The 24210-nt window shown below is 37.8% G+C and overlaps 1 protein-coding gene and 1 long non-coding RNA gene across 2 annotated transcripts in view; both read right to left on the bottom strand.

The window, feature by feature from the left end:
• Positions 1 to 24210, bottom strand: part of LOC107591830 (copine-5-like) — an 81253-nt gene that overhangs the window by 41987 nt on the left and 15056 nt on the right. Inside the window, exons 4-7 of the mRNA XM_016281099.1 lie at positions 20244 to 20347; positions 19145 to 19184; positions 17331 to 17345; positions 17097 to 17173 (exon numbers count right to left, since the gene is read on the bottom strand). Of these exons, the coding sequence (XP_016136585.1) occupies positions 17097 to 17173; positions 17331 to 17345; positions 19145 to 19184; positions 20244 to 20347 (236 nt within the window). The remainder of the gene's footprint in view (positions 1 to 17096; positions 17174 to 17330; positions 17346 to 19144; positions 19185 to 20243; positions 20348 to 24210) is intronic.
• LOC107591831 (uncharacterized) lies at positions 13890 to 15268 on the bottom strand. The gene is made up of 3 exons (XR_001609914.1): positions 15255 to 15268; positions 14156 to 14195; positions 13890 to 13960 (listed from the first exon to the last, which is right to left on the bottom strand). It is a non-coding gene; the product is annotated as an uncharacterized lncRNA (long non-coding RNA).

Here is a 24210-nt window from a genome sequence, read left to right on the forward strand (position 1 = left end):
TTTATTCGAAACATTCCCAAACGCATTAACTTAATTATCATGAAATATCTTGATTCTCACCTTTATTGATTATGTTGATCTATATTGGGCGATGGCCAAAGTAACCTAATAGTATAATATATTAACTATGCTATGCATACCTGTCTGTTTACTAACATATATGGGTGTCATGCCATAGCTTATTTTTAATATGACTGAATTTATATTTAATGTGTATTTAACATTGAAAGTTAATGTGAATAAAAACATTGCAAGTTAGGCTACTAATCATAACACTTTCATTGTACAGAAAGAGAGCAAAGAACATTTTCACTGACAGTCTAGTTCAAGCACTCTCAAAAACTCCCATTAAAATCACTGAAGCTGTTTACACTATGAAATTAATATCTTATAGATTCGTACACACATTTGCACTTTGTTGTTTCTGACGAGAGAATTTGCCAGAAAGAGCTATTCAGTCAGCGAGCAAGTGAAGATGACTCATCTGAACACCTCTGATTGGTCTTTGCATTCATAAGCTCAACAGCATAGTGTGTGACTGGTTATAATGTGCAGTGCTGTACAAACGCGTCTGTCTCTGGCTCAGCGCCAGCAGCGAATGCTGATTTGAATTTAGCAGCTGATAATATGACGCGCTGAACGTTCTAATTACACTGGTGTGATTGTATTAAATATAGAAAATATTAATTGGCTATTTTTTGGCTTTTGGAAGCTGCATTCAAAATCCACTTGGCTCAAACATCTCCTCCAACAACTCAACCTCAAAAGGAAAACCTGTCAATAACCTCTAGATATTTACAGCATCTTGGGAAAACTGATGGGCAAAGGCAAGATCCTGTACTGCTCTCCCACCATCATGCGTCTGCATCATGAACTGCATCTCATTTCTGGCGCTGGAAGGTTCAACTGCGACATCATCCTGGGATGCCCTTGGTTAACCCAACACTCTTCCAATGTGAAGTGGAATACTGGTAAGATCCTACAATGGAGTGAATACTGTTTTCAGAACTGTGTATCGTCCGTTCCGAAACCTGCACTTCCTTCATCCATGCCTAGTAAGGTGGCCCTCTGTTCCACTTCAATTGAGAGTCCAGCAACTTCAACAACTCAAGAAATACCTCCTGACTACCAGGCATTCCAGGATGTTTTCAATAAACAGGCAGCCATGGAGTTACCACCTCACCAGCCATGGGACTGTGCCATTGACCTGCTGCCTGGGGCCACACTGCCAAAGGGCAGAATTTACCCATCCCGGAACAGCACTTACAACCTCATTCAGATCCGGGAGGGTGATGAATGGAATATGGCATTCATGACCCCATCTGGCCACCACCATCAGGTTGTGGTAACCTTATGGCCCCACCCTCGGCCTTCCAAGGATTCATGAATGAGGTGTTCCGAGTAGCTCTAATGCTTCGTCATAGTGTACATCGATGACATCCTCATTTTCTCCCGGAGCCTGGCCGAACATCGCCACCATGTGAAGCAGGTCCTTCAGAAGCTGAGAGAACACCACCTCTATCTCAAACTGGAGAAGTGCACGTTTCACCATAATTTTGTCCAGTTCCTGGGATACGTGATCAACCATCATGGCATTCACATGGACCAGATGAAGGTACAAGTGGCCGCAACCAAGCACCATCAAAGAACTTCAACGATTCCTAGTCTTTGCCAACTTCTATCACCGGTTCATCTCCAATTTCAGCCATGTCTGTGCACCAATCACCTCACTATTTAGGAGTAAGCCCAAGTCTCTGTCTTGGACGCCTGCCGCCATCGACACTTTCCACCAGCTCAAAGAGGCATTTTGTACCACTCCTACCCTCGCACACCCGGATCCCCATCTCCTGTTCATTGTGGAGGTGGATGCTTCAACAGTAGGGGTAGGGGTTGTTTTATCTCAACGTCACGGAGAGCCTTCTATCCTCCACCCATGTGCCTTCTATTCCAAAAAATTGTCCCCGGCGGAGGAGAATTATGACATTGGCAACATAGAGCTTCGAGCCATCAAGCTAACACTAGAGGAGTGGTGACACTGGCTTGAGGGAGCCAATCACCCTTTTAAAGTGATTACAGATAACAGTAACTTGGAATATCTTCATAGTGCCAAATGACTCCATCCCTGACAAGCCCGCTGGGCTCTATTCTTCACCCTGTTTCAACTTTACAGTCACTTACCATCACTACAAGAACCAGAAAGCAGTCGCACTCTCCCGAATCCATCTCTCAGATGACAATAACTATCCTCCCGAACCTATTCTCCCTCCAGCCTTGATTATGAGTCCCATCCAGTGGTCTCTGGATGACCAAATCACGGAAGCCACTCGCTCTGAACCTGCTCCGCCGGGAAGTCCAGAAGGAAGGACTTATTTGACATAAACCCTGCGACTTACCCTTTTAGACTCAGTTCATTCATCTCCGGGCTCTGGACATCCAGGCAGCCAGCAAACCCTCTCACTCTTCCAAAATCACTACTGGTGACCCAACATGGCCCGGGAGGTCTCCCAGTTTGTCAAGAGCTGCTCAGTCTGTGCCATCTCCAAAACTCCCAGACACCTACCTCAAGGAAAACTGGTTCTCAGTACTTTTATTTGAAATCTTTTCTCATTTTTAAAGTCTTTCCTGTCACTTTTAATCAATTTAATGCATTCTTTATGAATAAAAGTACTTTTTAAAGTAAAATACTGACCCCAAACTTTTGACAGTTATATAAATTTAAATAGCAAATTACTGTAAAAGAAACTCCACTGACTCTTGATTTTCTTAGCTGTCAAATACTAGACAAATGAAAAGTTAACTTTTTGACATTTAAACAGTACACAAGACAGAACAAATAAGAAAAAAAACGAATCTTTTTCATTTTTATTCATATTTTGGCTAGATACTTTAGTACGCAATAATTAAGCATACATTAGACACAAACTGATTTGACTATTGGCAGATTTTGTTGGCATTTACAGCAATGCACTTGCCAAGGGAAAGCTCGATAATGTTGACATAAGCAATAACATTTATCTAGAATGCACACCAGCATGAGGAATGAGATCAAGGCATTTTTTACACATAGCCGAGAGCTTGATATCAACTTTCTGGAGCCAATGGAGATTCAGAGGATCAGTGATACTGTCCCAAATCCGCCATTCAAAAGCCAAATGACTTATAAGTCAACATCACAGAGCCCAACCTGTTCGCTATGATCAAACAGTCCTTTAACAAAGTATGCGCACCAAGTCCTGTCCTTAAGGAACAGGTGGAATATTTTTACATACTGATCACAGATGAAAGAATGTCGGCCGAGGGAGAGGAGTTAGTTGGTATTATGTCTTATTTTCTTCATCATGGTAGCTACTCAGCATCCCATTACACACGGGCAGGCCTGATTTGATCAATTCATGTGAGAAGAGGAGGTGATTTATGGAGCTACTTGTCAGCCTAACAAATTGTTCGCTACTTGCGGCTTGCGGTAATTCTACATGCTATATCAGAAGCTATTCATCAAAGTGTTGACAAAGAGTCCAGGGTTTACCGTAAAGGGAGATTTCTCTTCATATTCGTCCTTTAATGAGTCAAGGAACATTGCATACTGTACCAAAGAATAAAATAAACTGCATTGTAATTAAACGTGGCGTCCCATGACGTCTTAAACCTGCCAAAAGCCCCCTGGGCAATCGAAAATGCTTAAATGTCATCCCACATGACTGAGGAAGATGCATAACAGTATTTAACGCCAGCCAGCATTGTTATTCGACACAGTAGGCGGTGAGGTTTGTGGAGATATTTGCACGTTTCAACATTAGGATGAAGAATTATATTGGTATTTAAGCAGACAACGGGTTGACAGGTGAGAGAGGGGAAAAAAGAAATGGACCAGATTCAGAGAAGGAGAGGAACAATCAGGCCCATCGTACTATGGTACCATGAACACTGTCCCGGGCCTTATGATGAGTGGTCAACTAATGTCCTCTATGTCAGGGGTTTTCAAACTTGGGTTCCACGAAAGGGTTGAAATATATCAGATAATATGTATTGAACATGAGAAAGAATGTAGAATGACAGAAAACAGAGAAAGGCAGATTAAATTATTCATGTGTCTCTGAGTATGTGAGTGCGTATGTAACTAGAGTACCTGAAATAAACAGCCCTGTTTGAGAGCGATAAGCTGTGCAGTCACAGACCACTGGGCTGTTAGGAACATTTACATTCATCTGTCTAACAAAGAGATTAAGTGAATACATTTATCCAGACTCATTTCATGTGAAACTAAGACAAACAGAGCGGAGGGTGAAATATGATGGATCGCTGATTCACTGCGCCGAGCGAGTTGTAGTCAAGCTGCATTACATAAAGCTCCAGAACTTAAATCCAATTGCTTTTCATACTTAGATAGGCATCCATAATCCTTAAATACACCCGGATTTGAATTAAGATTGGTGCACCATTCTCCATCACGTGTAGATTTTAGTGTTTCAATGGCCTAAACACAGCAAAAGAGAATATTTAGCAGTCAGAGAAACACCTGCAAAATGGCTTCAACCAAACCAGAAAATCGAAGCTCCGCATATGTTTAGCACATGGCTGTATAATCCATAATTAATATGAAACCTCCAGGCTAACTAACCATTTCTTTACCATAATGAAGACTCATTTTTTAGCATCCAGAGCTACTTAAGGCACATCGCAGTTGAACAAGCTTCAAATAAACTATAATTGTTTATTGTGTGAGAATGCATGCATGTCCACAATTAAATGTTATTCATAAAACAAATCTTGTATGTGGCAATCAATTCAACATAAAGATGGAGCACAGGGTCCACCTCTGCTAAACGTAACCCATTCATCTAGCAGGAGAGAAGAGGATGTTTGTCACAGACCTGAAATTGTGCTTACTCTGGGTGTCTGGCTATCCTTGAATGAGATATTCTTCAGTGAGTCATTTGCGAGTCGTAGATGATGCATTTTCTTCTTTCTACCATTGCTACCTGACCGTGCATAGTGATTGATAGCATTCACATCCATAATTCTATTTGCTTCTGTCCTTATGGCTATGCTGCCATAATAATAATGCCGTCTATAGTGGAGTCTGTTTAACAATATGGCACCGTGAAGCATGTCAGAGTAGTCAGAGGAGGAAAGTCAGTCCTTCTAAAGTTCATTGAGATGGCAGTGTGCTTTTGTGCCCTCCTGAGACATTTGTTGTGCCCTTGTGTTGACCACTAAGGGAACAAATCAACTACCGTCAAAATGACAACAGGAGGAATGTCCATGAAGTAAAATTTGCTTACAGCGCTGGAGGTATTTTACATGGCCTATCTGCAGTTTAAAACCTCAGCCGAGCACTCAATGTGTACAATATTACAACAATTGCCTTTCATAAACAACCCTAGCCTAGAGTGCTGCACTAGATGGAATGGAAAATGCATTTCCTGTCCTGAGCTCTCTGAATGTGACAGAATGGCTTAAAATTTCATTTTGTGATGGGGACCTATAAAAAATGCACTGAAAAAGCCCCATCCTTCAGTGTGAATGTTTGTGTATTTGCATAATATGGAGTGACCAGAGTTGCCCATATGTTACAACACAGTAGGGCTATTGCAGTCAGAAACAATACTGTACTACATTGATGTTTCCTGTCTGCTCAATTTTTGAGTGGACTTTGCTGTTCCGATTCGCATGAACGGTATACGAGTGGAGCGACTGAGCGGAGCACACACGCATAAAGCGGGATAATACGCAGAGCGTCACACCACGTGAAAGTGAAACCTGAGCAGTGAACTAATTTTCGGCAGCCGAAATTTCGGTGCATCTCTAATTATTGGCGACATCAGAAATGGATATTATATAATAGATGCTTTTTTTGAACATTTTAGCAATTTAAAAATATAAAAAAATGATTTTTTTACACGGCACCCCTGCTCTCGACAGACGGCACCCCGGTTGAGAAACACTGGCTTAGACCATCACGAATTCCTGTGCTGAATGTGTAAACTCCAATTTAATTTATCTAAGGTGATGGATTAACACTAGATTTCACATTCAATATGACTACTTAGATGGGACATGTATTTAAATATTCTCCCATATATGATTCCTCCCGTTAGCTCAAATAGCAACGCAAAGGTCATGGGTCCGACTGCAGTGAAAGTAAGAACTGAGAAAATGTGTACCTTGAAAAAAATGTCTGTTGCCTTGGATAAAAGCATCTACTAAATGCATAAATGTGAGTGAAAATTTCTACTACTCCTGCTACCTGCTGTTGCAACTTCAAATACTGTGGCTCTGACATGCATTATGACTGCATTATGATTTGTGATTTTAAAAGCAATAAATAAAGTAAACAACATATTTAAATAAAAAAATATATTTACTTGAACAAAGCTATAGTTTATTATTTATTAATATTTAATATGTATTATTTATTAATATTTAATAATAAAAAGTCAGTAATACTGTAAAATATTATTGATTTAAAGCAACTGTTTTATATTGGAATATATTTTAAAATGTAATTTATTCCTTTCAACATATAAGCACAACTGTATACATATTAGTGCAGTCTAATGATTAATTGTGATTAATTGCATCCAAAATAAAAGTTTTTGTTTACGTTATATATGTGTGTGTACTGTGTATATTTATTATGTATATATAAATACAAAAACATACATGTATATTTTTTTTAGATTTACATGTGTATATATATATATTCATATATAATTTATATTATATATAAATATTAATATTTTATATACAAACAAAACATTTTTCTTAAATACATACATGCATGTGTGTATTTATATATACATAATAAATATACACAGTACACACGTACACACACACACATATATATATATATGTCTGTGTGCGCATATATATATATAAAACAAAACTGCTTTAAAAAAATAAAGTAACAAATAATAATAATAAAAATATATATAATTTACATTTCTATAATTGCTGCTTACATTGGAGAAAGAACAGTTTAGTTATATATGAAAGTATAACTGAATTAAATTAGACTGTAATAGTCAGATCAGGTAGAAATACTTCCAGTGTATCAGAGCAACATCACAACACATTTTTGCAGTTTGTTTTTCATGTGGTGTTTTTTTGGGGGACTGGGTCTATCAATGAGTGCAAAAGCTTGCAATCTAATTCCTCCACCGTGTCTCCTCTTGCACTCTACAGCTCAGAGCTACTTGTGCTTTCTGTCTGGTTACCATTTAAATCTGAAAGACTTTTTTTCTTCAGTAAAAAGCTAAAACAGCCCGCAGTCAGAAACACATGGCTGTGATGTCCCACCAGAGTATCGAAACTGAGGCCTAGATAAGACTCACTGGCCCATATTTCCTCTCTCTCTCTCTCTCTCTCTCTCTCTCTTTCTTTTCTCCACCCCCTTCCTCTCTATTTGTCAAAGCAGCTCAGCATAATGCATTTCCAGAGTCAAAGCATACAAGTCCTGTTTAACGCTGATATAAAGCACAGGCCCAGTCCATCAGCATGACATAATAACCTAATGCCACAGGCCAGAAGCATCATGACCATTCAAACTGAGTGGGGCACCAAAAAACAAATGTCTAAGCTGCCCTTTACCATACAATGAAAATGCATAATAAGCAGAAATAAGAAACTTTTTTCTTATTAAATACAAATAAATAACAATTTTATATATACTGTATATATATATATACAGTGGTGTGAAAAAGTGTAGGCCCCCTTCCTGGTTTTTAAATTTTTGGCATATTTGACACTTAAAAGATTCAGATCATCAAACAAATTTTAATATTACACAAAGATAATGCAAGTAAATACAAAATGCAGTTTTTAAATGATTATTTATTTTATTAAGGGAAAAAATAAATAGTAAAATTTATTTTAACTACGTGAAAAAGTAATTGCCCCCTAAATCTAATAACTGGTTGTGCCACGCTTTGCAGCAACAACTGCACTCAAGTGTTTGCGATAACTGGCAACGAGTCTTTCACATCGCTGTGGAGGAATTTTGGCCCACTCTTCTTTGCAGAATCGTTTTAATTCAGCCACATTGGAGGGTTTTCGAGCATGAACGGACTGTTTAAGCATCTCAATCGGATTTAAGTGGTTCTTTTGTGACCTCTGGGATGAGTTGTTGTTGTGCTCTTGGGGTAATTTTGGTTGGCCGGCAACTCCTGTGAAGGTTCACCATTGTTCCAAGTTTTCTCAATTTGTGGATAATGGCTCTGACCGTGGTTCGCTGGAGTCCCAAAGCCTTCGAAATGGCTTTATAATCCTTTCCAGACTGATACATGTCAACTATTTTGTTTCTCATCTGTTCTTGAATTTCTTTAGATCACGGTATGATGTGTTGCTCTTTAACCATGCTTCTCTTTGTCAGACAGGTTCTATTTAAGTGACTTCTTGATTCAACAGGTCTGGCAGTAATCAGGCCTGGGTGTGGCTAGGGAAATTTAACTCAGCTTTCTAAAATATTGTGGTTAATTGCAGTTCTTTCATGATTTAACAGGAGGGGGCAATTAATTTTTCACGTAGGGTCACGTAGGTTTGGACAGCTTTTTTCCCTTAATAAATGAAATCATCATTTAAAAACTGCATTTTGTATTTACTTGCAATATCTTTGTGTAATATTTAAATTTGTTTGATGATCTGAAACATTAAAGTGTGTCAAACATGCAAAAAAACAAGAAATCAGGAAGGGGGCCAACACTTTTTCACACCACTGTAAATATAGTTGTAAATAACTAATAAGATAAATCGCCTTACAGTGGGGTCAGTCTGATTAAACCAGCATCACTAAAGGCACAGCTTTTACGGCACAGACGGGCCAAATGCACTGTATTCAATAAGGCTTATGTTACTTCCCTTCTATATCCCCTATATGAACACTAGACAACTCTAATTGAATCTAAAGCTGGGCAATGTTTTGTGTTCTTTTGGCACACAGCCAGTGAAGGGGAGATGATGAATTAACATTGCTGAAATTCAAATCAATAAGACTAGTTTTGCAGTGTTTTTAAAGCAGTTTAGCCCACAACTGAATTCTCCTTACACCCTGTTTATTGCCAAACATACAATTCTCTGTCAAGTGTGTAGTCTCTGATTTACTTTTTTCAACACAACGGATACATTTCAAGAGATGACTGCATCTATATCAGATGCACAGGATGGATGGAGGGAAAGCTATAGTCTGTCTCCTGCAATAAATACACAAAGACAGCTCCATGGCTATGGGGAATTATTGAGGTGTGGAAAGAGGATACTATTAGAGAGTTTGTGTGTAATAAAGATGACAGGCTGTTCAAAAGCAGGTCATCCCGCACTCAGGCATTTAACACAATTTTGGTATTTTTTGATTCCTTAATTGCAGACAAAGTACAAAGTTACTTTGCTTCAGTTGCTCTCTCCTTCCTTATGTTTTCTATTGAAATCAATTAAACCAAAGTCAACTGCTGCATTTCAGTTCAACTACTTATACTATGCCAAAAAAGTGCATACTCTTTTGGTGAAGAAAATGAACATTTTAGAGTGTATAGCAGAAGAGTACACAATTTTCGGGACATGCTACCACATCAGATTTGTGTCATTAATGGACCACTCTGTTGCATAGTTACATGGCCAGTCAAACAACTTATCACAGTTAATATCCTCTTATACACACTCCAGATTTCAGTTCATTTAATTTACTCAAGTCAACTATTCTTACCAGATTGAACAGAAAAAACCAGCATGTTGATCTGCCAGTTGGGGGTCCTCCATGTGAAGAACTTTCCTTGTGTTTTTGCATAGTAATCCATTTGAAAGTTAATGGCTCAGCTATCTTTATAAAAGTTCACAATATTTTTGCAGATGCAATTTTTTATCAAGTTAGATATTATTCATCACTAAATCTGGTTCACCTAAAACTCTCTCTTAACCACTGGTCTCCCACATCTGCCCTGTTTGTGGTTTTTATGTTTGTGTTTGTAGTTCTCAACCGAATCGTCCAATTTTCCAAAGTACAGTGGATTGTGGGCAATATTTGCCACTAGAGCTATCTGCACTTCGAATTTCCACCGAAAATAGTAGACCATCTGGGTATTTCTGGGATATTAATTTCAACATTATTTGGGAAAAACTCATTCTAATTTTGAAATTGCCTTGAGATAGCCTTGAATAATGCCTATAACCACAGCGAAGGATAACTATAGATTTTGAATTGCACATTTATTTTTTATTATAAACTGTTTTGGCAAACTCCAGGGTTTTTTTATCCACTCTGACTTCCCAAAACCAGATAATAATAAATACAAAAAATCAATTTCTCATAAGCATTTTTCAAAGGTTGACAGCCCTACCTTTTTTCAAAGGTTGACAGCCCATTTTTCAAAGGTTGACAGCCCAAAACATTATCAGATCCACAGCAATATATGTGTGCCCCATGTCATATGTACAATACTGTGCAAAAGTGTAGCCACTTATGAAATAATGCCATTATTTATTTTATATTTCTATTAAGTTGCTATGAACTAATCAAATCAATATTTGGAGTGATAAACTTTGCCTTTCACTGCTTTTTACACAAGGAATTTGCAAAAGGAACATTTGGTAAACTAAAAACTCTCAACTGACACTTAGTGTAGACTTAGTGACACTTATCAGAAGAAAATAAATATTTTTTGAGAAACTTTTAGACAGTATTGTATGTCAGTGACACTGTAGAAAGCAGTGACTGCAGTACTGTTCATTCTATCCAACGCACCTGCTGTCAGACTTTGTTTGCAAGTCCTAAAAATTTTAGACAGTCCACTTCATTGTAGAAACCAGTTGTTACTCTGACAACTAACTGAATTCTGTGCGAACACAACCATATTTAGCTCTCTAAAACAGGACTGACAAGTGTTTTCTGCTGCTGTGTAAAAGCAGCCTGAATTCTGCTTTTACAGAATACTGTATATATATATATATATATATTTCTTTTTTTCTTCACAAATTCCGACTGTCTCTCAGTATCTCAGGCATCTTTTCCACCACAGCCAACAAATTTGACAAAAAAAGATAAAATTGTAGTTTACTTAAATATCTTAAGAGCTTGTTTGAGGTGAAATATGAGAAAATAATGGAAAAAACACAGTAAAAATCACTTTTGAATCAATCTGTGATTGTACAATTATAATTGTAGAATTTAATTGGGTATATTTAGGGAAACCTGAAAGCTAACCATGAAATTAGCCTTAGCAAGAAAAAAAAGAATCAGCCACTTTATCCCACAAATATTTCAAATGTCCAACACAAAATGTTATAAAATGCAACACGTAATTTAAGATGAGATAGAAATGATGCAAGTGTTTTCACTGTATGACACTGTTGGGGATCAATTAAATAAATAAATGTGTTTTAAAAGTTAAAGAGATTATTTTCAGAAAAACCATGGCCAGTAGGTAAAGAAAGCCCCACCTCTAGGGTTGCATGATGGATACTTTAGCAATAAATGCAGAATGGAAGTCTCTGGTTGTGTTCCATTAACGCTTGCAATCTGCACCGACAAGCCTAATCTGCTACACTGACATATAAGACACAGATGGTGAGGGATAGATGGGAGTATCCATCATCATTCCATAGCTATAACACTCTAAACGACAACAGAACACCACTCATTTCAGAAAGATCTGAACAGAAAGATGGGTTAAACTGATCAACTGAAGTGCATGATAGCTTTTTGGCCAAGGTAATTCAAGGTCTGTGTGCATCATACTATAACGTTAATTAAGAAAAATCATATGTTTATGACTTAATTGGCAAAAGATGACTCAGTCAAACAAACCTTGGCACTGGTTGCACACATACTGTAGCTTTTTTTTGGGGGGGGGGGGGACATCAATATATACCAATATGCTGCATAAAATTTAATTAACCATTTTTACAGGGAAGATAGATAGGCATTCAATAGGAATGAAGGTGATCTACTTAAGAACAGCTGCACAGAAAGTGATTTCTTTGTTTCCTATGGCCAGTAATTTATCTGAGATGGATTCAGATACAGCTGCTGAGCCCATACAGCTTCTCTAACTTTGAATACATCCCAATCTGACTGAGAATGTAAGCCCAGCTCATAGAACAGTTCATTAGCTTCTTACCCCAAAGGCTTTTCCAGATGACTGCCTGGTGAACCCACTATCTCACCCAGAGTGCAGAAGGTCTGACCCAGGAAGTCCTACAGAAGGGTAGCCAAGACAAAAAGAAGGCCCAGAGGAGTGGGATAGGCACACAGGCAGTAAAGAAGAGAGAGCAGAATGAGTCAGGGTGGTTCTGGGTATAAATGAGTTGTACAGGTAAAGAGAAAAGTCTAGGAGTGCAAGGCAGAGACGTACGTTGAATTCGGAGGGCTTCCAGTAGGGAGGTAAGGCCGCAAATATAACAATAACAACAGAGCATATCATGTAACCGAAAAGACAAAAAAAAAACACAAACGAATTGAAGAAGTCAGGCCAAAGAGGATAGAAGAGAAAAAACGAGAGTTAGAGAATGAGAAAGAATCTTGGAGAAAAGAGAAAGGGAAAAACACCCACGATGATCACTGATTACAACAGAAAGCGAGAAAAACAAATCATAAGTCTGAATTTCATTGAAAAATAACAAAACATTTGGGTGGTTCTATACAAAATCACAATTTAATAATTTGCCCCTACTGAGAGTTGTTTATTTTCACACTGTCTGCATTGTTTTTGTACCTGTTTTATTGTACATATTTATGCAAATCAAGTAATTATGCAATTATTTTATAATACTTATATAGCTTTTATGTACTAGAAGGCATGACAAAGCGGATATCGTCCTCTTTTGGAAGACCAAACAAAGAAGATGAAGAAATTATGTATATAATTATAATCATGCCAAGAAAATAGTTTTGCATAGAATTTGCATAGAAATAAATATGACTTTGCTAAAGAGAATGACCATTTTTTTACACTGAAAAAGTGGTGCAGGTGTTTAGTGAAAATATTTCTCAATATCTTGTCACTATATATTTTTAGCTTGCCTTTTATCAGTTTAAAGGGGTCATATGATGCAATTTAATTTTTTCCTTTCTTTTTGTTACAAGCTCTTGGTGCATAAAGAAGATCTGTAAATTTGCAAAGACTAAAGTCTCAAATCCAAAGAGATATTCTTTATAAAAGTTAAGAGCTGTTCTGTGCTGGTTGCTGAGGGAATACATCAACTTAGTGCTGTGGATCGCCGGCACATTTTATGGAGGACTGTTTACTGATCCTTGGAGAGTAAGGTTAGACTAAAATGCCGGCAGTTCTGATTCACGTAAGTACGTATTCTTTTATAATTTTTCCACTGATGATTCAAACGCGAGTTTTGGGCAGTGTGGAGTAGCACTTGTTGTTTGTCATTTCTCTGATCACAAATGCAGACAGGGTTTTAGGTTTACGCGGCACGATGCAATGCAACGCAACGCGTAAAAAGACAGTATAAGTCATTATAATCAGTAATTATGTCCCCACTGGATGCAACAAATGCCTTGTTTGTAATGGGTTTTAATGTTTTTGTGTCATCGCTCCGGCTGGGACACGCCATCACAGTATGGTGAGGGGCGTAACATTTCCGTCTCACGCTTGAGGTATTCAGCCAATCACAACGCACTGGATAGCTGGCCAATCACAGCACACCTCGCTTTTTCAGACCGATGAGCTTTGTAAAAATCGACACGTTTCAGAAAGGAGGGGCATAGAGGAGAAACCATAATGTACAGTATGTGGAAAATAATGTGTTTTTTAACTTTAAACCGCATAAACACATTTCATTACACCAAATACACAAAATAATGTTATTTTTAACAGCATCATATGACCCCTTAACAGGTAACAAATGGTCTGTATTTCCCATTTTAAGCGCACTGTAGAATACATTCAGAACCTGTTTTCTTGTACTATTATAAGTCAAAGAGAGATTTTAATCTCACCTCTTCTTCAGTTTTGCACAGCTTTGATAACGATACAAAATATGACATCAGTTTCAATCATTTTAGATTGCATAAAACCAACCGAAGAATGAAGATCATGCATATCAAAATATGAGTGTAATCGCCAATGAACACAAAGAACTTTCATATACACCCAAGCAAACACACATGCACATACATACAAAAAGCATATACAAAGTGTTTCCATATACTCACGTGTTTGGCTAGATCAGGACTTTTGGAGTCAATGTCATATCTGAAATCCAAAGAACAGCTTCAGTCGGGATTGTTAGATGATGGCATATCCCATTTTCTCTTGGGTGACAATAACAGCTTCATTTTATGTGTTATGAAAAGGAATGTTCAACCATCCTCACATTATTTGATCTGGGATTCCTATGAACTAAGTCATCCATAAAGCTAATATTTTGATTTCTTGTAGAGAACATTTCTTAAAGTCAGCATGAAATAAAAATTTCCCCTATTCACATCTATCACATCTTCTAAATGCATGTCATAGATATTGAGAACAATTCATCTGTGAATGTTTCTTTTCTTTTTTGTAAAAATTACCCCGTAATATTTAATGAAAATGTCATAATGATAATATGTTACTCTCGGATGTACGTCACAATAACAGAAGAAAAGTTCATTGTGACTTTAACAATCAAAACATCTGGCTGCCATGATAATTCTGTCCAAACAATAGAAGATACTGTAATTTTTTCAATTTAACTTCGCTACTAGTAAAAAAAATTACAGATCATCAATATCAGATCATCCTTAGTCTGCATTTAAATTCTTGATGCTGTTAAAATTTGAGTGGAAGTGCTGTTCTGAGGCACAGCTGATTGGCGCTGTGAATATTTGCATTGGTTTAAGCAGGAATTGGCATAAACGTGGAAGGTTTCTCACTGACAGCACTCTGAACTCTCCAATTAAGTCCAGCCTGCAGTGCAGCACGCCGTTTTCAACTCAGCAGAGCCCATTTAAGAAGGTGAATAAGAGTGAGATGGAGTCGGGTGCGGGAAGGGAAGAGCATGTTGTAAATCATCTGGGATCCCGCATCACACATTTGGGTTTGAACTGCTGCGTGAAGATTGGGGATAAAACTCATCTGAAATATTTATCACCCTTTCACTGATCCAGCCCCTTAAACATGACAGTCAAGAGAGATGCAGCATCAATAATTACCAAGGAGGACGCACTGGGAGAGAGGGAGACAAATGGAGCGAGAGCAGAAAGACCGGAGTGGGACAGCTCATCGGAGAGCGAGGCAGATTCCTGTGTGTCAGCATCAAAGGGAATAACTCACATGTCAAAGCGCAGATTCTGCTTCTCCTCGAAGAAATAGTCCAGGATGTACTTTCTCACAAAGTCTGGGTTCAGAGTGTTGTCGATGACTTCAGTTCTCCCAGACTACACAAAAAGAGAGAGAACAACTACATGGGGATGAAAAAGTTGGCACCGTGCGGCCACAGACAAATCTACATATCTGTTCAGTCCATTAACTGCCCTGTTCCTGTGACTCTGCAGCCTTAGAAAAAACTAGGATAGCAAGAGGTGATATTTTGAGAAGTGAAGTATCTATTCTACTAATGAACAACAGGAACACCTGCCTAGAATTAGTAACGTGTACGTATATGTGACAAATTTGTGTGTGTGTGTGTGAGTGTTTGAATGCAAATGAAATAGGGCTGCACGATAAATCGCATGCGATATATCATGCAAGATAAGATGCGCATTAAATATCGCATGCGATTTATCATGCAGCCCTAAAATGAAGTAATAAATATTCAGGCATATTCATGTCACTTTAATGGCAGTCTATTCATCCACCAGAACACATGCAATACTGTAAACAACTGTGATTTCTATGTTACAGTAATGTACAAATAACAGTTTGGCTCCAGCTTTCTGTGCTATATCTAAATGACTGTATAACCATAAACATTGACATTTCAACACATTCCTTGTGTAACATCCTCTAGAAATGCAAAAAGCCTTCGATTCACTAATGATAAAAGCTCCTCTTCATCTTCTACTGTCTCTGTAAGGATGTCTGCCTTGTTGGTTTTATGTAAGAAACGTAAATCAGAGTTTGGAATTAGAGATGGTGGGTGAACGTTTTAAGATCTTCAGCAAGTGGACAGGAAAAGGAAGATGGAAAAGGAAACAAGGATAGAAGGAAGGAAAGAAGGAAATTAAATTGTTTAAGTAAAAGAAGAAAGGAAAGGAAAGGAAAGGAAAGGAAAACGCTAATATACGATACAATACGATAGGCTACTATTGGAGCGGAGAGGAGAGGAGAGGAGAGGAGAGGAGAGGAGACTGTCATCTTTCACTGTATTCTTGAAGGATGCTCTGCGGTCGGTTCCCTCAGCTAATTGTGTTTACCATGAATAATTAAACAAGATGAGGCAGATGAGAAATGCATAAATAAATGAATCACCAGAAGGATGTTACAACACCCTGGCCGTGCAGAAATGAAGGAGATGGCTTATGAGTGATAAAGGAACGATAAGGTGATTTAAACATACTGTAAAGGCCATCCCACAGTGCTCTTGTTAATGATAAAGAGACAATATATCACCACAGACTGATTTGCAAACAGTCAGTCAGTGTAACATATGGTTACAGCCTGAGGCATGTCTGTCTGATGTTCTCAGCTGTAGTGTGGAGACGCATAAACTTTCATATTAAAAGACAATTTCCGAATCACGTAGCCTACAACCACAAATAACACTCTTAAATCTGTAAAAATTAGGATGAATTTATATTTTAGTGCCATAAACATTGATAATTGCAAAGGCTAAGAATGACTGAACATTCTCAAGCAAAGCTCTGTGACAGAAGAGCACAGAGTCATTAGGATTCATAACATAATGCTTTAAGCATCAATATATACCAATATGCTGCATAAAATTTAATTAACCATTTTTACAGGGAAGATAGATAGGCATTCAATAGGAATGAAGGTGATCTACTTAAGAACAGCTGCACAGAAAGTGATTTCTTTGTTTCCTATGGCCAGTAATTTATCTGAGATGGATTCAGATACAGCTGCTGAGCCCATACAGCTTCTCTAACTTTGAATACATCCCAATCTGACTGAGAATGTAAGCCCAGCTCATAGAACAGTTCATTAGCTTCTTACCCCAAAGGCTTTTCCAGATGACTGCCTGGTGAACCCACTATCTCACCCAGAGTGCAGAAGGTCTGACCCAGGAAGTCCTACAGAAGGGTAGCCAAGACAAAAAGAAGGCCCAGAGGAGTGGGATAGGCACACAGGCAGTAAAGAAGAGAGAGCAGAATGAGTCAGGGTGGTTCTGGGTATAAATGAGTTGTACAGGTAAAGAGAAAAGTCTAGGAGTGCAAGGCAGAGACGTACGTTGAATTCGGAGGGCTTCCAGTAGGGAGGTAAGGCCGCAAATATAACAATAACAACAGAGCATATCATGTAACCGAAAAGACAAAAAAAAAACACAAACGAATTGAAGAAGTCAGGCCAAAGAGGATAGAAGAGAAAAAACGAGAGTTAGAGAATGAGAAAGAATCTTGGAGAAAAGAGAAAGGGAAAAACACCCACGATGATCACTGATTACAACAGAAAGCGAGAAAAACAAATCATAAGTCTGAATTTCATTGAAAAATAACAAAACATTTGGGTGGTTCTATACAAAATCACAATTTAATAATTTGCCCCTACTGAGAGTTGTTTATTTTCACACTGTCTGCATTGTTTTTGTACCTGTTTTATTGTACATATTTATGCAAATCAAGTAATTATGCAATTATTTTATAATACTTATATAGCTTTTATGTACTAGAAGGCATGACAAAGCGGATATCGTCCTCTTTTGGAAGACCAAACAAAGAAGATGAAGAAATTATGTATATAATTATAATCATGCCAAGAAAATAGTTTTGCATAGAATTTGCATAGAAATAAATATGACTTTGCTAAAGAGAATGACCATTTTTTTACACTGAAAAAGTGGTGCAGGTGTTTAGTGAAAATATTTCTCAATATCTTGTCACTATATATTTTTAGCTTGCCTTTTATCAGTTTAAAGGGGTCATATGATGCAATTTAATTTTTTCCTTTCTTTTTGTTACAAGCTCTTGGTGCATAAAGAAGATCTGTAAATTTGCAAAGACTAAAGTCTCAAATCCAAAGAGATATTCTTTATAAAAGTTAAGAGCTGATCTGTGCTGGTTGCTGAGGGAATACATCAACTTAGTGCTGTGGATCGCCGGCACATTTTATGGAGGACTGTTTACTGATCCTTGGAGAGTAAGGTTAGACTAAAATGCCGGCAGTTCTGATTCACGTAAGTACGTATTCTTTTATAATTTTTCCACTGATGATTCAAACGCGAGTTTTGGGCAGTGTGGAGTAGCACTTGTTGTTTGTCATTTCTCTGATCACAAATGCAGACAGGGTTTTAGGTTTACGCGGCACGATGCAATGCAACGCAACGCGTAAAAAGACAGTATAAGTCATTATAATCAGTAATTATGTCCCCACTGGATGCAACAAATGCCTTGTTTGTAATGGGTTTTAATGTTTTTGTGTCATCGCTCCGGCTGGGACACGCCATCACAGTATGGTGAGGGGCGTAACATTTCCGTCTCACGCTTGAGGTATTCAGCCAATCACAACGCACTGGATAGCTGGCCAATCACAGCACACCTCGCTTTTTCAGACCGATGAGCTTTGTAAAAATCGACACGTTTCAGAAAGGAGGGGCATAGAGGAGAAACAATAATGTACAGTATGTGGAAAATAATGTGTTTTTTAACTTTAAACCGCATAAACACATTTCATTACACCAAATACACAAAATAATGTTATTTTTAACAGCATCATATGACCCCTTAACAGGTAACAAATGGTCTGTATTTCCCATTTTAAGCGCACTGTAGAATACATTCAGAACCTGTTTTCTTGTACTATTATAAGTCAAAGAGAGATTTTAATCTCACCTCTTCTTCAGTTTTGCACAGCTTTGATAACGATACAAAATATGACATCAGTTTCAATCATTTTAGATTGCATAAAACCAACCGAAGAATGAAGATCATGCATATCAAAATATGAGTGTAATCGCCAATGAACACAAAGAACTTTCATATACACCCAAGCAAACACACATGCACATACATACAAAAAGCATATACAAAGTGTTTCCATATACTCACGTGTTTGGCTAGATCAGGACTTTTGGAGTCAATGTCATATCTGAAATCCAAAGAACAGCTTCAGTCGGGATTGTTAGATGATGGCATATCCCATTTTCTCTTGGGTGACAATAACAGCTTCATTTTATGTGTTATGAAAAGGAATGTTCAACCATCCTCACATTATTTGATCTGGGATTCCTATGAACTAAGTCATCCATAAAGCTAATATTTTGATTTCTTGTAGAGAACATTTCTTAAAGTCAGCATGAAATAAAAATTTCCCCTATTCACATCTATCACATCTTCTAAATGCATGTCATAGATATTGAGAACAATTCATCTGTGAATGTTTCTTTTCTTTTTTGTAAAAATTACCCCGTAATATTTAATGAAAATGTCATAATGATAATATGTTACTCTCGGATGTACGTCACAATAACAGAAGAAAAGTTCATTGTGACTTTAACAATCAAAACATCTGGCTGCCATGATAATTCTGTCCAAACAATAGAAGATACTGTAATTTTTTCAATTTAACTTCGCTACTAGTAAAAAAAATTACAGATCATCAATATCAGATCATCCTTAGTCTGCATTTAAATTCTTGATGCTGTTAAAATTTGAGTGGAAGTGCTGTTCTGAGGCACAGCTGATTGGCGCTGTGAATATTTGCATTGGTTTAAGCAGGAATTGGCATAAACGTGGAAGGTTTCTCACTGACAGCACTCTGAACTCTCCAATTAAGTCCAGCCTGCAGTGCAGCACGCCGTTTTCAACTCAGCAGAGCCCATTTAAGAAGGTGAATAAGAGTGAGATGGAGTCGGGTGCGGGAAGGGAAGAGCATGTTGTAAATCATCTGGGATCCCGCATCACACATTTGGGTTTGAACTGCTGCGTGAAGATTGGGGATAAAACTCATCTGAAATATTTATCACCCTTTCACTGATCCAGCCCCTTAAACATGACAGTCAAGAGAGATGCAGCATCAATAATTACCAAGGAGGACGCACTGGGAGAGAGGGAGACAAATGGAGCGAGAGCAGAAAGACCGGAGTGGGACAGCTCATCGGAGAGCGAGGCAGATTCCTGTGTGTCAGCATCAAAGGGAATAACTCACATGTCAAAGCGCAGATTCTGCTTCTCCTCGAAGAAATAGTCCAGGATGTACTTTCTCACAAAGTCTGGGTTCAGAGTGTTGTCGATGACTTCAGTTCTCCCAGACTACACAAAAAGAGAGAGAACAACTACATGGGGATGAAAAAGTTGGCACCGTGCGGCCACAGACAAATCTACATATCTGTTCAGTCCATTAACTGCCCTGTTCCTGTGACTCTGCAGCCTTAGAAAAAACTAGGATAGCAAGAGGTGATATTTTGAGAAGTGAAGTATCTATTCTACTAATGAACAACAGGAACACCTGCCTAGAATTAGTAACGTGTACGTATATGTGACAAATTTGTGTGTGTGTGTGTGAGTGTTTGAATGCAAATGAAATAGGGCTGCACGATAAATCGCATGCGATATATCATGCAAGATAAGATGCGCATTAAATATCGCATGCGATTTATCATGCAGCCCTAAAATGAAGTAATAAATATTCAGGCATATTCATGTCACTTTAATGGCAGTCTATTCATCCACCAGAACACATGCAATACTGTAAACAACTGTGATTTCTATGTTACAGTAATGTACAAATAACAGTTTGGCTCCAGCTTTCTGTGCTATATCTAAATGACTGTATAACCATAAACATTGACATTTCAACACATTCCTTGTGTAACATCCTCTAGAAATGCAAAAAGCCTTCGATTCACTAATGATAAAAGCTCCTCTTCATCTTCTACTGTCTCTGTAAGGATGTCTGCCTTGTTGGTTTTATGTAAGAAACGTAAATCAGAGTTTGGAATTAGAGATGGTGGGTGAACGTTTTAAGATCTTCAGCAAGTGGACAGGAAAAGGAAGATGGAAAAGGAAACAAGGATAGAAGGAAGGAAAGAAGGAAATTAAATTGTTTAAGTAAAAGAAGAAAGGAAAGGAAAGGAAAGGAAAGGAAAACGCTAATATACGATACAATACGATAGGCTACTATTGGAGAGGAGAGGAGAGGAGAGGAGAGGAGAGGAGAGGAGACTGTCATCTTTCACTGTATTCTTGAAGGATGCTCTGCGGTCGGTTCCCTCAGCTAATTGTGTTTACCATGAATAATTAAACAAGATGAGGCAGATGAGAAATGCATAAATAAATGAATCACCAGAAGGATGTTACAACACCCTGGCCGTGCAGAAATGAAGGAGATGGCTTATGAGTGATAAAGGAACGATAAGGTGATTTAAACATACTGTAAAGGCCATCCCACAGTGCTCTTGTTAATGATAAAGAGACAATATATCACCACAGACTGATTTGCAAACAGTCAGTCAGTGTAACATATGGTTACAGCCTGAGGCATGTCTGTCTGATGTTCTCAGCTGTAGTGTGGAGACGCATAAACTTTCATATTAAAAGACAATTTCCGAATCACGTAGCCTACAACCACAAATAACACTCTTAAATCTGTAAAAATTAGGATGAATTTATATTTTAGTGCCATAAACATTGATAATTGCAAAGGCTAAGAATGACTGAACATTCTCAAGCAAAGCTCTGTGACAGAAGAGCACAGAGTCATTAGGATTCATAACATAATGCTTTAAGTACTGCTAATACGACCTCACAGTCTGACTTTACATCTGCTATAAATCATTCTGTTGACCTGCTGCTGTATATAAAGCCTTTTATGGTTTGTCATATATGGTGCATTATTCTGTAAGTATTGCACTGGTTTCCAACCCTTTTGTCAAAACTGCCTTTGGACAGAAATCCCATCGGAGAGAGGAGATGCAAAGAAAAACATTTAACTTAAATCACCAAACTGCTTTAAAAAAAGCTTTACCTCCCGTGAAGTGTTAAAGAGGCAGTCAAGGCAGAGTGAAAAAACCTGTTGTTCAGACTACAGCTGTGCAAAACAAACCCAATGGGAGCATTAACACAAGGTCACATTCAGAAAAGAAGAGAAGGATAAAACACACCATAGCAATAGCAGTGATGAGGACAAGAGTGTGAAATCCCAACAGGTGCATAAATAAAGTTTAACAGAATTATGATGCACAGAACAGGAAAAAATGATCTTGTGCAAAATAGGATAAACAAATCAATGACTTTGATTGAAAAATGACTTGAATTGAAACTGACTGCGATTAAAAACTGTTCAAGATCTAAGTGAAAATAATTATTATGTGTTTTGACTCTCAATAGTCACTAATACTACAACGGGGGAAAAACTTACTTTCTCAAGTCACTGATATACTCCTCCGTCGCGTCCACCGGGCGGCGGAGGAGTGTCGGGCCGTCCACGGAGGGCTATCCAGTGCCGCATATCATTCATGTTTAACACCATATTCAACTTCATAAAATTATGTCATTTACTCATGTCATGAATATGAAGGAGGTTTTATGCATGTTTGTGACAACTCTCATAATGTCATTCGCTCAGTTACGTCATTTTTTATGCAAATATGACATTATTTGACCTAACTTAACCCTACCCTTACCCCTAACCATAGCCCATAACAAAGACATCTCAAACAATGTCATCTTTGCATTAAAAATTACATAACTGAGTGAATGACACTTAATGACAGTTGTCATAAACTTGCATAAAAAACCTTCATATTCATGACATGTGTCATGATTATGAAGGTGTCATGTCAGTCTTATGCACACCCCTTCAAGTAAAGTGTAACCAAACAATTTTGGGGTACTACTGACTTCCACTGTAAAACATTGAGACATTTCTCAAAATATCCTCTTTCATGTTCCACAGAAGAAAGCAAGTCATACAGGTTTTTGGAACAACATGAAGGGTAAATTATGTAAATAAAGATTTGATTTTATTGTTTTTGATTTTTTATTTTATTTATATATATACTGTATATAAATGCATTTTTTTATTTTTATGCTGAACTATCCATCTAAAGAACTATACCTGACCTACCCAAAAAAAAATACAGTTTAGATCAAACAAAGCATTAAGCTACTCTAGACTGTTACAGCAACTTTACTGTACATTTAAGAGAACACTCTTATCCATAGTGAGATCACTTTAATGCATAAAATTCAGTGGTTAGTTGCTTATTAATGTGTAAACAATTAAATGTAGAAAAAATATAATAAAAAACAAAGAATGTAAGATACAGTAGCCAAATCATGGACACAATCACTCAAAATAAGGCGCTTATGCTGTGTTAGTAACAAAGAGATACACACATACTCCCAAATCTCCTGCTGAGACAGAAAATGCACAAAGGAAACTCCATCTTTATCAATCCCTTACAGCTTGACTGCCTCTTTTCCACAGCGGTTGGTATTATACCCAAACAAGAGGCATCTTACATGGGCACAGGCATAGAGAAAGAGTCTACATAACTAACTGGAGTGAGCAACCTGCTCAGTGTTATGTAAGCTGTCGTCTTTTATTTTTGGAGAAAGGTGTTTCATCAAAACCATCTGCGAAGAAGGAAGATCGACACCAGTATGGTTTTATTTTGGGTCAAAAAGTTGTTACATCTCCTCATGCGCACATCCTGACATTTTAACTGTTTTGATGCATTCATGTTGGCCTTGAGAACACCTGCTAGAACAACTGTCACCCGCTAATAAGGGATTCAATTAAAAGGGTCTGAAACACAAACCAAGACTTGCAAAAGAGAACCGCAATGCGATTTTTCATAATGAAGGTCTTTTTTGCTAGCCCAGTGATGGATATGATAGCCCGAGGATGTCCGATAATCAGCTGATTGCAATGACCTGGCAAATCCAAGGGCTGCGTCTTTTAAGTGTGAAAAATCACATTCAGTGAGCTGGGAAGCATTACAAATACACTGGCCTGTAACTTTAGAGCCAGATCGACTTTAATGCTAATCGCTAACGGAAAGTGCACAATCATCTCAACAGTCAATCATTCTGGGCCATGGGGACTGATTCATGAATATTCAACAGGAGAATAAATGAGCAGTGATGGGCACCAGAGGGCTGCGGAGAGA

The sequence above is a fragment of the Sinocyclocheilus grahami genome, unplaced genomic scaffold (assembly GCF_001515645.1).
Source record: "Sinocyclocheilus grahami isolate Dianchi unplaced genomic scaffold, SAMN03320097.WGS_v1.1 scaffold146.1, whole genome shotgun sequence".
Taxonomy (NCBI): domain Eukaryota; kingdom Metazoa; phylum Chordata; class Actinopteri; order Cypriniformes; family Cyprinidae; genus Sinocyclocheilus; species Sinocyclocheilus grahami.